This window comes from Dromiciops gliroides, chromosome 1 (assembly GCF_019393635.1).
Source record: "Dromiciops gliroides isolate mDroGli1 chromosome 1, mDroGli1.pri, whole genome shotgun sequence".
Lineage (NCBI taxonomy): Eukaryota > Metazoa > Chordata > Mammalia > Microbiotheria > Microbiotheriidae > Dromiciops > Dromiciops gliroides.
In genome coordinates, this window is record NC_057861.1 from 694835257 (window position 1) to 694850342 (window position 15086).

A 15086-nucleotide genomic window follows, 5' to 3' on the forward strand; every position below is an offset into this window, starting at 1 on the left:
ATTCAAGTTCAGGGACCACCTGAAATCTATCCATGGCCACCAGGCCACCTTGCGCCTTAAATTATCTCAAAAACATATTTACTAGTTAAACTTCTGGGCACATAATTTCCCTTTTCTTTTGCACAATAATGAGAGTGAGTGGTCTCGAATATATCTTCTAACTATAGAGGAATATCATTATCTATTACTCTCTCTAATCGCTGACCTACCATTCAAAATAAAATGAGAATAAATCTTGATAGTGAAATTACCCTCCCACAATCATGATCAGATCCTCCAATGAATAGTCCTATCCATATAAGGAGGCAATTTTATTCAAAAGGACTATTGGTTTTTGTAGAGAATTATTTACTCTATCAGAAATTTTCTGTAATCAATTTCCATCTTTCTATAGCCCTAAGAAATAGTAGAGTAGGCAGTCACCTAACTAGTGCCCCTTCATAGGACTATGGGCAGCAACCACTATATAAAATTACCAACTCTCCCATATGTCATTTCAAAATTAGCTCTCCATTCCTTTAAGTTTTTCCAGAAAGATTCTAACTCTCCTAGGAGAGGTCACCTATCAAGCCCTTATAAACTGAGATCTTAGTAATGAATGAACCGTTTTTCAAATATTGACAAGAATTATAGTCAGGATAGGTAACCAGGGCTCAGGAGAAGACATCACACGAAGGGAAAAGATGTGAGACTTCACTTAAGAAAGACTTCACCTATGTTCAGAACTCACTGACATGCATCCAGCCTAATCACTAACTTCCAAGTAGGGCTATCCTATGATTCCTATTTAGATTTATAAAAGATACAAAATTCTGACTTTCCCAGACAAAGATAATCATGCATTTCAAAGCTATTGTTGAAAATGCCGGGGGCGGCTAGGTGGCACAGTGGATAGGCACTGGCCCTGGAGTCAGGAGTACCTGAGTTCAAATCCGGCCTCAGACACTTGACAATTACTAGCTGTGTGACCCTGGGCAAGTCACTTAACCCCCATTGCCCCGTGAAAAAACAAAAAACAAAAAAAAGAAAATGCCAGTTTCTTTATAGTCTCCAGGAGCCACAGTGCATGCCTCCCAACAGTTGACTTCTCATTGCAGTGTGTATAAACCTGGGGGCAGAGGGGAACAGGGTCTTCTTTTCTTCTAACTCATTTATAATTATATATCACAATGTTGTTTGTTCTCTCTCCCTTTCAGTGGTCAGTTTTCTCTTGCTGTTGTTGGCGTGGACATAACTTCCTTGGGCTTACGCTCCCTTAAGGAAATCAGTGATGGTGATGTCATCATTTCAAAAAACAGACAACTCTGCTATGCAAACACAATAAAGTGGAACAAACTGTTTGGAACATCAACTCAGAAAACCAAAATCACAAACAATAGAGATGAAAAAGAGTGCCGTAAGTGATCACGCCCTGCTCTTTCAGCTTTTAGGACAAACTCTCTCCCAATTACAGTCATCCCAAGTGGCGTGATCTGTCTTGGTGGGCTTCCCTTCACTGGAGGTCCTCAAGTAGAGACTAAATAACCACTAGTCATGAGCATTGTAGAGGTAATTCCTGTCCACACGTGGAGCTGACCTTTACAACTCTGAGATTCTATAATTGTAGAAAGGATTAATTGGCTGTGATTCAAAGTTATTATCACTTAGATGACTAAACCATCCTTCAGGCTTTAAGCAAGATAGAAGCATATCAGAGAGCCCCTGGTCACTAGCTTATCTTTCCGTTTATGTGATCCAGACTATAATGTTCCTAGTAATTCTTACCTCAACTGAGTTTACCTAATGATGAGTTTTCAGAGTGATGATAAGTGACATTCAAACTTAGATGTGAATGAAGTAATTTCCATACATCAGTCTATTTTCCAATTTCAAATTCTTCCATGATTGTTATTGTTGTTCTGCATTTAGTTATAAGAAGTTGCCTTTTAAGTTTCAGCACCTATAACAGAATAGCCTGTTTGCTGCCATGATTCTAATAACCCCTGCCCCTTTCTGCTTTCCCCCAAAATATTTTGATATAGTAAAGTAAGATTTTCAAGTGGAAAGTGAGTACTAATTTTGTATAAACAGTTTCCAGGGATTCCTAATTCTCAAGTCCTCATCACACACATGACAGCACATGAACATACCTTTGACCTGGGGTAAAAAAAAATCAACATTATAAATGCAGAAGGTCAAAATTGCAGCTGGAGATCACAATTTTGATGAAAAGGGGAGTCTTTTAGTAGAGTACAAGGTGAGACAAGTCTACAGGGTAATAGTTGGAAAACAAGTAATCATCCAGCCTCTGCACTAGACTTTCTAGTGATGGGGAACTGACTGCCCTTGATCAAAACCTTCAATGTACTCAAAGTTCGCTTGAAGACAGGTATAATGTCCAGATGGGTGGAGGTAATAATAATAATGCTACTACTAATAAAAATGATGAGGATGATGAATGGCAACAACAAAAACAATTCAGATGAGAGAACTGAAGCTGGGGCAGGTTGAGTGACCTGCCATGGGTCACACAACTAGTCAGTGTCTAAATCAGGATTCAAATTCAGGTTTTCCTAACCCTACATTCAACACTCCATCCACTGTGCCACCTAGCTGACCTGTAACATAGTTCCACCATATTATGTAGCTGTAATAGGTTGTTTTTTTGTTTGTTTTTTATCTGTAATAGTTCTGCTGTGGTCAGATCATGTTTGGGGTATTATGCTCAGTTCTGGGCAACATAGTTTAAGAGTAGCAGAGATGGGGCAGCTAGGTGGCGCAGTGGATAGAGCACCGGCTCTGAAGTCAGGAGGACCTGAGTTCAAATACGACCTCAGACACTTGATACTTACTAGCTGTGTGACCCTGGGCAAGTCACTTAACCCCAATTGCCTCACCAAAAAAAAAAAAAAAAAAGAGTAGCAGAGACAAACTTTAATATACTTTCCCAAAGATGCCATATCATAGAAATGCTCTTTCTTGCTCCTGCTTAGTGCTTAGAAAATCCTGAGAAAAGCAAAAAAGACACCCTGAATTTGAAAGACATTTGAATTTGAAGCAACATACCTATGGAACACACTAATGCTATGAGAACCTTGGAATTGACTAAACATAATGTTTAACATCTTTGGATTAATCCAAATGGAAGTCCAAGGGGCAATTTTGAAGTTGAAATGGAGAAAACAGGAGCCAGAGGCATAATTAGATATAAATAAAGTACAGAGTTAAAGAGGATGAATTAAATCATGGGAAAGACTTGGTATTCCTAGGTAGGAATACAAGAAGGTGGAAGCTCCAACCTTCTTTTAGATTTCTTCAGATCTGGACATAATGTAATCAAGTTTGATGTCTCATATCTTGAATCTTACCCCAAATGTGGAAGCTATGATGGTGGTGAGAAAAGAAAGAAGACCATGTCATGAGGATTAGCCTGGAAAGGACTTAACTTTTTTTGATTTGGAGGGCTATCATTTGGAAATGGGATTAGATTTGTTCTGCATGATCTCAGTAGCAAAAATGGGTTTCAGAGGGGAAGTTTTGTGCTTTGCATAAGGAAAAAGCCAGCGAGGTGGCTCAGTGAATGGAACATTGGAATCTGGAAGACCTGAGTGCAAATCTGGCCTCAGACACTTACTTGCTGTGTGACCTTGGACCAATCACATATTCCATTTGCCTCAGTTTCCTCAACTGTAGAATGGGAATAATAATTTTAGTACCTATCTCCAAGGGTTGTTATGAAGATCAATTGAAATATTTTATAGGCACTATAGTAGACACTATATAAATGCTGTTATTACTAGAATTAAAACATGGAACATGCTGCCTTTGGAGGGAGTGATTGTCATTACTGAGGATGAAATTGGATGTCCGTTTATTGGAGATTCTTGGTCAAGTGCTTAAGATTATAGACCAAAGGCTGGAAGAGATCTCAGAGGCCATTTAATACAACCCCCTCATTTTAATGATTAGGAAACTGAGGCAGAAAAAGTTTTAAGTGAATTTGCTCAAGGTCACACAGGTTACAAGATTCAGAGATATTTTGGGCTAGATAGATGGACTTGAAAGATCATTTCTGACTTTGAGATTCTGTGAAACAACACAGGACACAAATCAGAAGATCTGTGCCCTAAAGCAGGACCAGGGTACTTCAACCACTCCCCTGAAACTTCCTTTGTCTTCCTCAGGGGCTCTGGGCCATGTTTGTCATGAGCTGTGCTCTTCTGATGGCTGCTGGGGCCCAAAGCCAAGCCATTGCTTGTCCTGTCGCTATGTGAGCCGTCACAAGAAATGTGTCGAGAAATGCAATATTCTAGAAGGGTAAGAAATTTTCCTTTGGCTTTTCTCTATTGTGACCAACAAGAAAAATACTCATGACATTGAAAAAATCAATTTTTAAAGGTTCACAGTTATTTGTTTACAAAATCTCTTTCAGAGGTCATAGCTTCCCCATAAAGTAATTGCTCATTGATACCATACCTCAAGGTTTCCAAAGTACTTTTGCCAAAGCAATTCAATGATATCTGTAGTACAAATATTCTGTCCCTTTTATATTTATCTGTGATTTCATCTCTGTGCTGAATACCTTGACCAATGCAGGCACAATGATATTAGTGAGGTTAAATGACCTGCTAGTCGTCTCACAGGTAGACCCAAGTTTAGGTTTTCCTGATTTTGAAGGTCTGAGCACTATTAGGCTGCCTCTTAACCCACATTCACACAGTTAGCTAGAGCCAAGGTTTCTGCTGCTTTTTGTATGGCTTATTAATTTATAATAACAATAGCTAGCATGTTATATGATGTTTTAGGGTTCACAGTGCTTTCCTTATCATTCCAATCGATACCCACAACAACCTTGCTCAGAGTCACGTGATCTGAATTGCAAGGGACCTAATAGGCTACCTAAGAATCTAGTCTACATCGTACTTAATAATCCACCACAGGCTCAAAGCCTTCCAGTGAAGGGGAACCAGCTGCTGCCCTCTGTTGCAGCCTATTCTACTTTGGGAGAGTTATAAATGTTACCCAACTTAGGAATCCAAGCAAATACATCCATTTGCACTCCTAGTTTCTAAAGTACTTCTAAAAATTTCTAACGAATTTCTAAGAATTGATAAATATAGCCTTTGGCCATCACCCTCCACAGTGAGCTGAATTTAGTCCCAGTATTTGAAGGATTGGGGGTCTTGTTAAGGAGAGCCACTTTTGTTTTTTTAATCACAACATGAAGATGATTCTGGGTAACCCTCTTCCCTACATGTTGACACAATGTATGCATGTTTGTGTTCATGGGTGCCCAGACAATGCACTGAATTCACTGTTCCTTATTACCATTCAGGTTGAAACCTATAGTCTCAGGTATATCCTGTGAAGGCTTTTCACACTTTGGGGATTAACCCCAAGGCTTTTAATGATAAAAGTGTTTGTAAATCCTTATCTACCATAGAAATAGAAGGGGGTGTGCAAAAAATGACTATTCTCTTGAAGATGGCAGGTTTACACTCATTATAATCCAACCTAAAACAAATCCGGGTAGTTGAGTGAGATCATATTTCCTCTTTATTTATCCTCCTCCAGTTACTTCACGTGCTTGTTGTGAAGATCAAATGAGAAGCTGTACGTATGGGAAAGCACTCTGTAAAATGTAAAGTGCTATAACAAATGTCGAAGCTATCTTTGATCTCAGCACATTTCCCAAATGCCTGGCTTGCCTTAAGAAATCAAAACGAGGAAAGCTCATGTACCCTGTTCGCTAAACCCTGGGTCTTTCCTGTGCCTTGAGAAACTGACATCCTCTAAAGTCCCAATCATGTATTATCTTCCTTACTCATTTCTTCATGCTAAGGCCTGGAGAATTCTTCATCCTGACTCAGGACTCTTTGTTAAATAATTTTACTTGAGATGGAAAACAAAATGTTCTGCAAATACTGCAGGATCATGTTTCCTCACTTAGCCAGCGCTCTGACGAAGATGTATTCTTCAGGCATTGGCTTCATCTTTCAGGATGTTCCATTTCCCCCCTAAAGGAATAGCTCTGCTTTTCATTCATTACTTCTCAAGGCCTCCTTCCTTCAAACTTCTGGTTTTTCTTTCATCGTAATCCTAAATGCAATTGCCTACCTCCAAATTTGGACCAATTTGCAGGGTGTGGGGCAGCGAGGGTTTACTATCTGTGGGCATCAACTTTCTGGCTATATATTTGCTTAACACCAAAACAGCTGCTTAATTTACTCATTGCTGTACAGGTATGGACTACATGAATTTGGGATTGGGTTTTCTGTGAAACAAATCACTGCATTTGGATTCAAGGAATTTGCTGGGAAATGGTAGTGACACTAGAGCTTATTGAGTTTGGTATCCAGATACATGTGTTGCATGTATCTTTGTGGAGGGGGATGGGATGTTGGTCTGACAATGGAGAGATCATGCCTCCCTCCCCCAGTGTCCATAAAGTCTTATTTCTTTATCACACAGACAAAAAGATTCATTTTTAGGTAAGACCCTATGTGAATTGTCTCAGAAAAAGAAAACTTTATGCTACTTTTAATGTCCATTTCTAAACCACTGAAATGTTTAACATCCCTCATGATTTCCCTTCTGTGCTTCAGATCCCTCCTCAATAAAATGAAAGATTTTGACTAATTAGCCTGTAAGGTCCCTTCTATCTTTCACATTCTGTTATTCTTTGGAATTCTTTTTTTAAAATGTTGACTCTAAATCTTTTATTGTACCTGAAAACCACTTATTAGTGTTCTACTTTCAACAGAAAAAATTATAATCATCAGCTCTAGAGTAGAAAGGGATCTGAGAAGATGAGCTAGGACAACTGTCTCTTCTTAAAGATGAGGGAAGGGGCAGCTAGGTGGCACAGTGGATAGAGCACTGGCCCTGGAGTCAGGAGGACCTGAGTTCAAATCCAGCCTCAGACACTTAACACTTACTAGCTGTGTGACCCTGGGCAAGTCACTTAACCCCAATTGCCTCACTAAAAAAAAAAAAAACAAAAAAACAGATGAGGGAAGCAGTTAACAGGGAGCTGGAGTGGCTTTTCTAATGTCACACAATTACTAAATAGCATAGCAAGAATGGAGAACATCAGTTATCAGCTTCTGAACAATTAAGCTTCTTCTGTTTGATGCATCATGGTAAAGTCAGGAAGACACAACATCAAGTCCTGACTTTGACACATAATAGTCAAATGACCAGGGGGGAATCACATTACTTTTCAAGATCCCAGGTATTCTCCAAGAATTTGTTTCAGCAGAAGGAGTTTCCATAGTGGGAGGTAGGATACCACCATATGCCACCACCACCACTGCCAGAAAAAAAAATAATAAAGACACTTTTCTCCCCAAGAAGATTTTAAATAACGGAGTGGACTGTAGAAAAAGACTAGAGTCTCTGTCACTATATGTATATTATCTATATATTATAGTCTTCATTCTGAACCATCTGAATTTCCTTGATAAGGCAAAGTGATGTTAATCTCAGTAATGAAAGTTCATAGATAGCAGCAGCATGTATTTGGAGTCAATCAGGATCCAAACCATGCATGCTCTTCAGATTTAATATACTTTCCCAAAGATGCCATATCGTTCCCAAGTGGTATTCTTAGAAATTCTCTTTGTTGCTTCTACTCAGTGCTTAGAAAATCCTGAGAATAGCAAAAAAGCATTTGAATATGAAGCAACATACCTACAGAACACATTAATACTGTGAGAACCTTGGAATTGACCAAACATAATGTTTAACATCTTTTGGATTAATCCAAATGGAAGTTGAGGAGGCAGTTTTGAAGCTGAAATGGTGAAAACAGGATCCAGAGGCATAACTAGATAGTACAAAATTAATAGGATGAATTAAATAATGGAAAAGACTTGGTATTCCTAGGTAGGAAGATAAGAAGATAGAAGCTCCAACCTTCTCCCAGATTTCTTCAGGTCTGGACATAATGTAATCAAGTTGATGCCTCATATCTTGAATCCTACCCAAAAAGTGGAAGGTGATCCGAAAAAAGATTAGTTCTCCAAGATTCACTGGGCCTAGATTGTTACTGTTGCAAAGACAACTATACTCAATTAGTATAATGTTAAGTGTTAACATCAAAGAAGGAATGTTTGCACAACCACAGTGGCATGTATAAATACTTCCAGAATAATTCTTATTAAGGAAACATAGTAACCAAGTCTAATTAAATAACATTTGTGGTGTCCTAGCTAGAAACTTTCATATTAGCATATAGCAACTTATCATTCAGTAGCTGGTACCTTTGCAAGAAAATTTCTTTTGACAAGTGCCTACAATAAAAGAAGAGATGAATTTGGGTGTCAGATTATGAGGGGATTTGATTTAATGAATACCAGTTGCCTCAAATGAAAGTGCTTCCTTGCAATCTGAACCATCTGTGCCAAATTTACATGTTTAAGCATTTATTGTGTGCTGCCTAGAGCAAAGACATGGACTTAATCAGCATTCACATTTCACTTTTCTTAACATCTGTCATTACCATTTCATCTTTTGACTCGGACATCCACTTTTTCCTCAACTGGCATTACAATATATATTTGAAAAAATCTCTACGTAAAACCTTAGTGGTAATAGGGGTGGAGGGGAGGGGGAGTAACCTGATTCACATTTGTAGTTTAATAATCCCTCACTAATAGAAGGTTAATACACCTTGCTTTGTTTCCTCACCTACATTCTACAATTAGCGTTTTCCTACCTGTAATTTTCAAGGTTTGTGATCTCTTTAAGAGGTCACTTAAGACTTTTCCTACATCATTTTTAAAGGCATGCCACTGAGAAATGTAGGAAAGATGTTTTATTATAATTCATTGTTATACTTCTCTTTAGCACACAGATGACCATGGATCCAGGTGACAGGGATGTAGTCAATAATAAACCAATAATGAGTCCTCTTTTTTTCCCCTAGGGTTAACCTGTTTGACCTCTAATCCGTGTCACCAAGTTTGGCTGTATTTCTATGTTGGGTCACATAGGAAATGTTTGTCTTGCATGTAATTTTAAACCTGCCACCTGAGCCAGTCTGAAACTGCATTGAGTAAAGAAAGACTCTTCTGGGATGCCATTTAGTAGAATTGATCAGTTTTCTTCATTTTCTCTTCTCCCAGAGAGCCAAGAGAGTACATGGAGAATTTGAAATGTATGCAGTGTCACTCTGAGTGTCTGCCTCAGGTGATGAATCTAACCTGCACAGGACCGGTAAGGAGATTATCTGATACCCTGGACTCACACTTTTTTAAAAAATTAATTTAATTTGGGGCAGCTAGGTGGCACAGTGGATAAAGCACTGGCCCTGGATTCAGGAGGACCTGAGTTCAAATCCGACCTCAGACACTTGACACTTACTAGCTGTGTGATCCTGGGCAAGTCTCTTAACCCCAATTGCCTCACCAAAAGAAAAAGTTTCATTAAATTTAATTTTTTAATTTTTTTTGGACACACTTAATAGAGATAAGATTAACTACGGTATACTAGTTAGTAAAATTTCACTTATATTCATCCTTTAATATACCTGTTCTTCCATCTGGTCCTTGTTCTGAGCCCATGCTTATACAATAAGCATAAACATAGCACTATGCTACATGATATAGATTCCTCTATTCACTTTCTTCTGAGGAAGTCACAGGGCTTGGCATATTAATTGTATTAGTGATTAATATTCTTCTTGTTTTTAGAAATATTCAGGGTGACTCAGTTTAGGATAGACATTGGAGAACTTCCAGAGGAGGGTAACCAGGGCTATTTCCACGGCATGAGGTCCATGCCATCCAAGGACTAGTTGAAAGAGCTGGTTATATTAAGCCTTACATAGGGAAAGCAGAGAGAGGGTGCACAATAGCTATCTTCAAGAATTATGGAGAAAGAATTCTATTTATTCTATTTGATCCCTCCCAGCCCCCAGTGGGAACAATCAAGGTGAAAGGGTGGAAGTGAAAGGGACCAGTTTAGGGCTTAATACAGGGGGGGGGAGTCTGTAACCTTTAGTGCTTTCCCAAATTGGAATGACCTGATTTGAGTTGGTAGATTTCCCTTCATTGAATGTGTAAGCAAAGGCAAAATGTAGGATTTAGATTAGTTTTTAGAAACAGAAAGGAGTTTAGCAACCATCTGCTCCCACCTCTTCATTTTAAATATGAGGAACCTGAAGAGGGAGAGATCAAGTGGCATGGCAGACCCAGGTCTTGTGCCTCCCAATCCAGTGAGATCTTCCCATGATACCACATTGACTCAATATCCATGTTAGAATGTCTGGCTTCCTTATTTTCTTCCTTCTTAGGATAAAATACAGAATTGAATAAAACATTTGCCACCTTAAAGGATAAGAAAGCTTATAAAATTTACTTTGTTTTGTTCTAGGGTCCTGACAAATGTATCCAGTGTGCCCACTATATAGATGGTCCTCACTGTGTGAAGACTTGCCCAGCTGGAATCCTGGGAGAAAATGATACCCTGGTCTGGAAATATGCTGATGCTAACAAGATTTGCCAACGATGTCATCCTAATTGTACCTATGGGTAAGTAAAAGCTTTAGGGGGAAAAATGTAAAATTACAAACTAATTAATGTGAAAGCAAATGACAAGAAGCTAAGGTTGTATCAGCATGGACCATCTTTTTGCCACAATAACACATCCAAGAAGTCGAACTAGTTGCTGTTTGTTGGTCTGCATTTTCACTTGACTATCTTAGCGGATGGGTTCAATTAATGACAATGTAAATACAAATGCAAAAATCTCATTGGAGCACCATTTCTTCAGCTGGACTGATGGCCTGATTATGTAAGGCTAGTACAAGTACAGGTTGTGCTGGTCACAAAAACCAGTGTCCTCAGACCCTAGGAGTAGTTCTCCGATTTTTCATAGTGAATTTTGGTATTTTCCCATAAGCCATTTTCCATTCAACAGCTCTGCTTCTAGTTTGAATAAAGAAAACAGAGCTAATATGACAGAAAATCTTCTCCACATCCAGAGAAAGAACTATGGAGTCTGAATGCAAATGGAGGCATACTATTTTCACTATTTTTTGTTTTTTGTTTATCATGGCTTTTCATTTTTGTTCTGTTTCTTCTTTCACAACATGACTAAGGTGGATATATGTTTAACATGATTGCACGTGTATTATCTCTAGCAGATGGGGAGGGCACATTGGAGGGAGGGAAAAAATTTGGAACTCAATCTTATAAAAATGAATATTGAGGGGACAGCTAGGCAGCACAGTGGATAAAACACTGGCCCTGGATTCAGGAGGACCTGAGTTCAAATCCGGCCTCAGACACTTAACACTTACTAGCTGTGTGACCCTGGGCAAGTCACTTAACCCTCATTGCCCCACAAAAAAGAAATAAATATTGAAAACTATCTTTACATGTAATTGGAAAAAATGAAATACTATTTACTTAAAAAAAGAAAACAGCTAAGTTTAGAGAAACCCCATAGTTAGGTTCAAAAAGTATAAATCATCAGTCACCCAACATTTTTGAGACTTTTCCAAAATTTCTTAAATCAGAGTAAATATGGCATGATAATAGCACCACTGACCAGGGAACTAAAGCTCTTGTAGTCTTTCCAATGCCTATTAAAATTTTTCATTATCATCATCACATCATTAAGAGTCCTATCTGACATCTCCTGCCTACTCTCTTTGAAGTCCAGTGTTCGTTATTTTCAAGAGCCCAATCGGCCTATGTTATTAGGCAACATACCTTCTTGACAGATGATCGGAAGCCTTATCTCCTATATTAAAGGCAGCGTGTCTTCACTAAATATAGTATGAAATTTCAACACATCTATGATTTCACAGGTTTGGGCACCCACTCGCCTGCACTGGTGAGATCACAGCCCATCCATATCATCTCGCTCTGTGTGTTTCCTGTCCACGGGCTCCAATAAATCCTCCGTACAGGATCCATCTAATGGACTGGGAATTCTCCTCAGGGTCTTAATATTCCACCACTTAATAGGCCACCAGTATAGCACAAAGCAGTAGAATGATTACTGGATTCAGAGATAAAAATCTGGGTTGAAATCCTGGCCATGCCATGGCCTCTCTGTGTGATATTTGAACAAGTCACTTTTCTTCTCAGGGGCTCAGCATCCCCATCTGTAAAACAAAGACTTTGGACTACATGACCTCACAATTCCCTTCTAGCTCAAAATTTATGTTTCTATTCTATCTAAGGATAGAATTAATGAGATACTTTAGCAAATGTTTTACTAAAACACAACGTCATTCTCATAGGGCAGCTAGGTGGCACAGTGGATAAAGTGCCATGTCTGGAAGATTCATCTTCCTGAGTGCAAATCTGGCCTTCAGTGCTGTGACCCCAGGCAAGTCACTTAACCATGTTTGCCTCAGTTTTCCCAACTATAAAATGAAGGGAAGAAGGAATTGGCAAATCACTCCACTATCTTTGCCAAGAAAACCCTAAATGGGGTCACAAAGAGTCAGACACAACTGAAAAATGGCAAATGAAAACTCTTAACTCTCCCCCTCATTACAACACTTCCTGTGTACAAATCATCATTGGCAATAATACTTTGTGGCCCACTTACACCCACTATGCATCTAGCCATTATTCCTTGGAGTCCCTACAGTTTTGATTCTTTGATAGCAATATCCCACAAGTAGTCAGATAGAATTACCAAGAAAATATTGGTATTAATTTTTTTAAGATGCATTTTTATATTGTTAAGCAGCTTGGGAATTACTGAAAGTACTAGTCAGTTTCCCAAAATGCAATCCAGGGGGGCAGCTAGGTAGCACAGTGGATAGAGCACCGGCCCTGGATTCAGGAGTACCTGAGTTCAAATCCGGCCTCAGACACTTACTAGCTGTGTGACCTTGGGCAAGTCACTTAACCCCCATTGCCCCGCAAAAAAAAAAAAAAAAAAAAAAAAAAAAAAATGCAATCCAATCTCATCTCCTTAATTCTGAGCCTGGCTTATTGTCCATCCTTAGCTTTTGTCTGGCTCAGCACAGCATTTTACTCAAGAAGGGGTAGGAAGTAGATATTCACTAAATAAGGGTTTGGGGTCCCCCTCCCAATCTGTTGCATTTGCTTACACAATTAGCATTTAGAGCTATCATCTAAAGGGAAAAAGAGTCTTTAATAGACAGGATCCAAACTGGGTTACAATCTCAGTGACTGAGGGGACATGTTAATGTGATTAAGCCTTTAAACTTTTATAATAGTTTCTATTTTCTGCATTTCTCTTCTCCTGGGACCACAAATCACTTTAACCTCAGGTGGCAAAGGAGCTGAGTAAGGAGTATGAAAAAGAAATACTGCTCTGCAATTAATAATGCTTGGCCTTATCGCCGATGGCTTGGTCCCACAAATTTTGTGGCCACGGGTTTATAAATTCTGCCATTAATTCAACTAAGCACCCAGGAGGAATTTTCAGTGGTTGGAACCCAGATCTTCATTTTCCTTTGGCATTGGGACAATGAATGAAAAGGAGAGGTCATGGGAAGGTCTTGGGAAGCTTAGGAAATTATAAAAAGATAGTTTCTCATTTTGATTAGGCCTGGAAGTAACCTATGCTATTATAATTTGTTTCACCCCCAAAAGGCCATAAATTAGACAGAAACTGACCAGTTAAATTAGATTCAAATGAATAATTATGGGGAAAGTTAATTTTTTAAATCTTGATGGTAATGAAAAAAATTGATCTGACTGCTTGGGGTGGGGAGGGCTGGAAGAGGTTGTATCAGAGAGGGAAAGGGGTCCAGACCAATTATTTCATCAGAGCAGAAAACTCTTGTTGGAGAAACTTCCCCCATTAGTTCAGATCTGTATTCTTAATGAGAGCTACTAGGGGCACTGAGCAGTTAAGCAACGTGCTCATAGTCACACAGTTTGTGTTAAGACCTGAGTCGATTTGTCGATGGACAAATTTGAATCTTGTACGACTGTGAATGAGGATCCACATAATCTCTAAAGAATCCAAAGTGCAGGTCAAGTCAACAAGCATTTAAGTACCTACTTTGTACCAGGCATTGTGTTAAGATCTGGGCCTACAGGGCACCATGCTGGGAATGAGCAACCTGCCACATATTCTTTCTACAATGCTACATATCTGGAAATATCTGCAAGAGTGACTGCATTTTTCACTTTTCATCTGGACAGTAGTCACATCCCCAGACATAAAGACCCCTGTGAGATACATGTGCCTATGGGACATTTATACATTCAGTAATTTAAAGGAAATGTATTTGTAACATTCCTCCAGCTTGGGCCATATCTGTAAATCAATTTGCAAACTTTAAAGCTCAATGTAAATGCCAGTTTGGGGGTTTAATGTATTTTGTCTCATAGGTTGATCAGATTAAAAAGAAATAACGAAAATTCATTTGTGACCAATAGTTCCCAGTAGAATTGTTGACTTTCATTAATTTTTTTTAAGGTATGGTAGCTGATGTTGGTTTGTTTTTGTTTTTGTTTTTTTCTTTCTTTCCTTCTACAGGTGTGAAGGTCCAGGTCTTGAAGGCTGTCCCACACCTGGGTAAGTATTGCAGGTATAACTCTACTGATTTATTAGTCAGTCAATAAGCATTTGTTAAGAGTTTATGGTGAGTCAGATACTTGCTAAACACTAGGGATAAAAAGAAAGGCTAAAAAAGGAATTCCTTGCCTTCAAGGAGCTAACTTTTCAAAGGAGAAGACATGTAGATACTAGGAAATTACAGGATACTCACAGAATCATATGGAAGGTAATCTAAGAGGGGAAGGTACTACCATCTGAGGGACCAGAAAAATGGAATCTGAGATAACCCTTGGAGGAAGCCAGGCAATAACATAGGTGGAGGCAGAGCAGGAGCAGGGTGAGTAAGAGACGATTTGTATTTGATCCTGGATGTAAGAGAGATCCACTAGAACTCACTGTGCAGGGAAGTGACAGGACCATGTTGGCTTCTGAGTGGAGGATGGATGGCAGTGGTAAGAGACCAGTGGCTACAAGACCTGTCAGAATACTACCGTAGTAAATCTAGACTGGGGGTGCTTCGGGCCCACCCCATGTTTTAGGCCTTACTGCTAAAGACCACATCAACTGCCATTGTTTTTCTGGCTTCATGTTTAGACTCTCCA

At 39.0% G+C, this 15086-nt stretch overlaps 1 protein-coding gene across 1 annotated transcript in view; it reads left to right on the plus strand.

Moving 5' to 3' along the window:
* Positions 1 to 15086, plus strand: part of EGFR (epidermal growth factor receptor) — a 230876-nt gene that overhangs the window by 177286 nt on the left and 38504 nt on the right. Inside the window, exons 12-16 of the mRNA XM_043978587.1 lie at positions 1197 to 1396; positions 4164 to 4296; positions 9108 to 9198; positions 10357 to 10514; positions 14464 to 14502. Of these exons, the coding sequence (XP_043834522.1) occupies positions 1197 to 1396; positions 4164 to 4296; positions 9108 to 9198; positions 10357 to 10514; positions 14464 to 14502 (621 nt within the window). The remainder of the gene's footprint in view (positions 1 to 1196; positions 1397 to 4163; positions 4297 to 9107; positions 9199 to 10356; positions 10515 to 14463; positions 14503 to 15086) is intronic.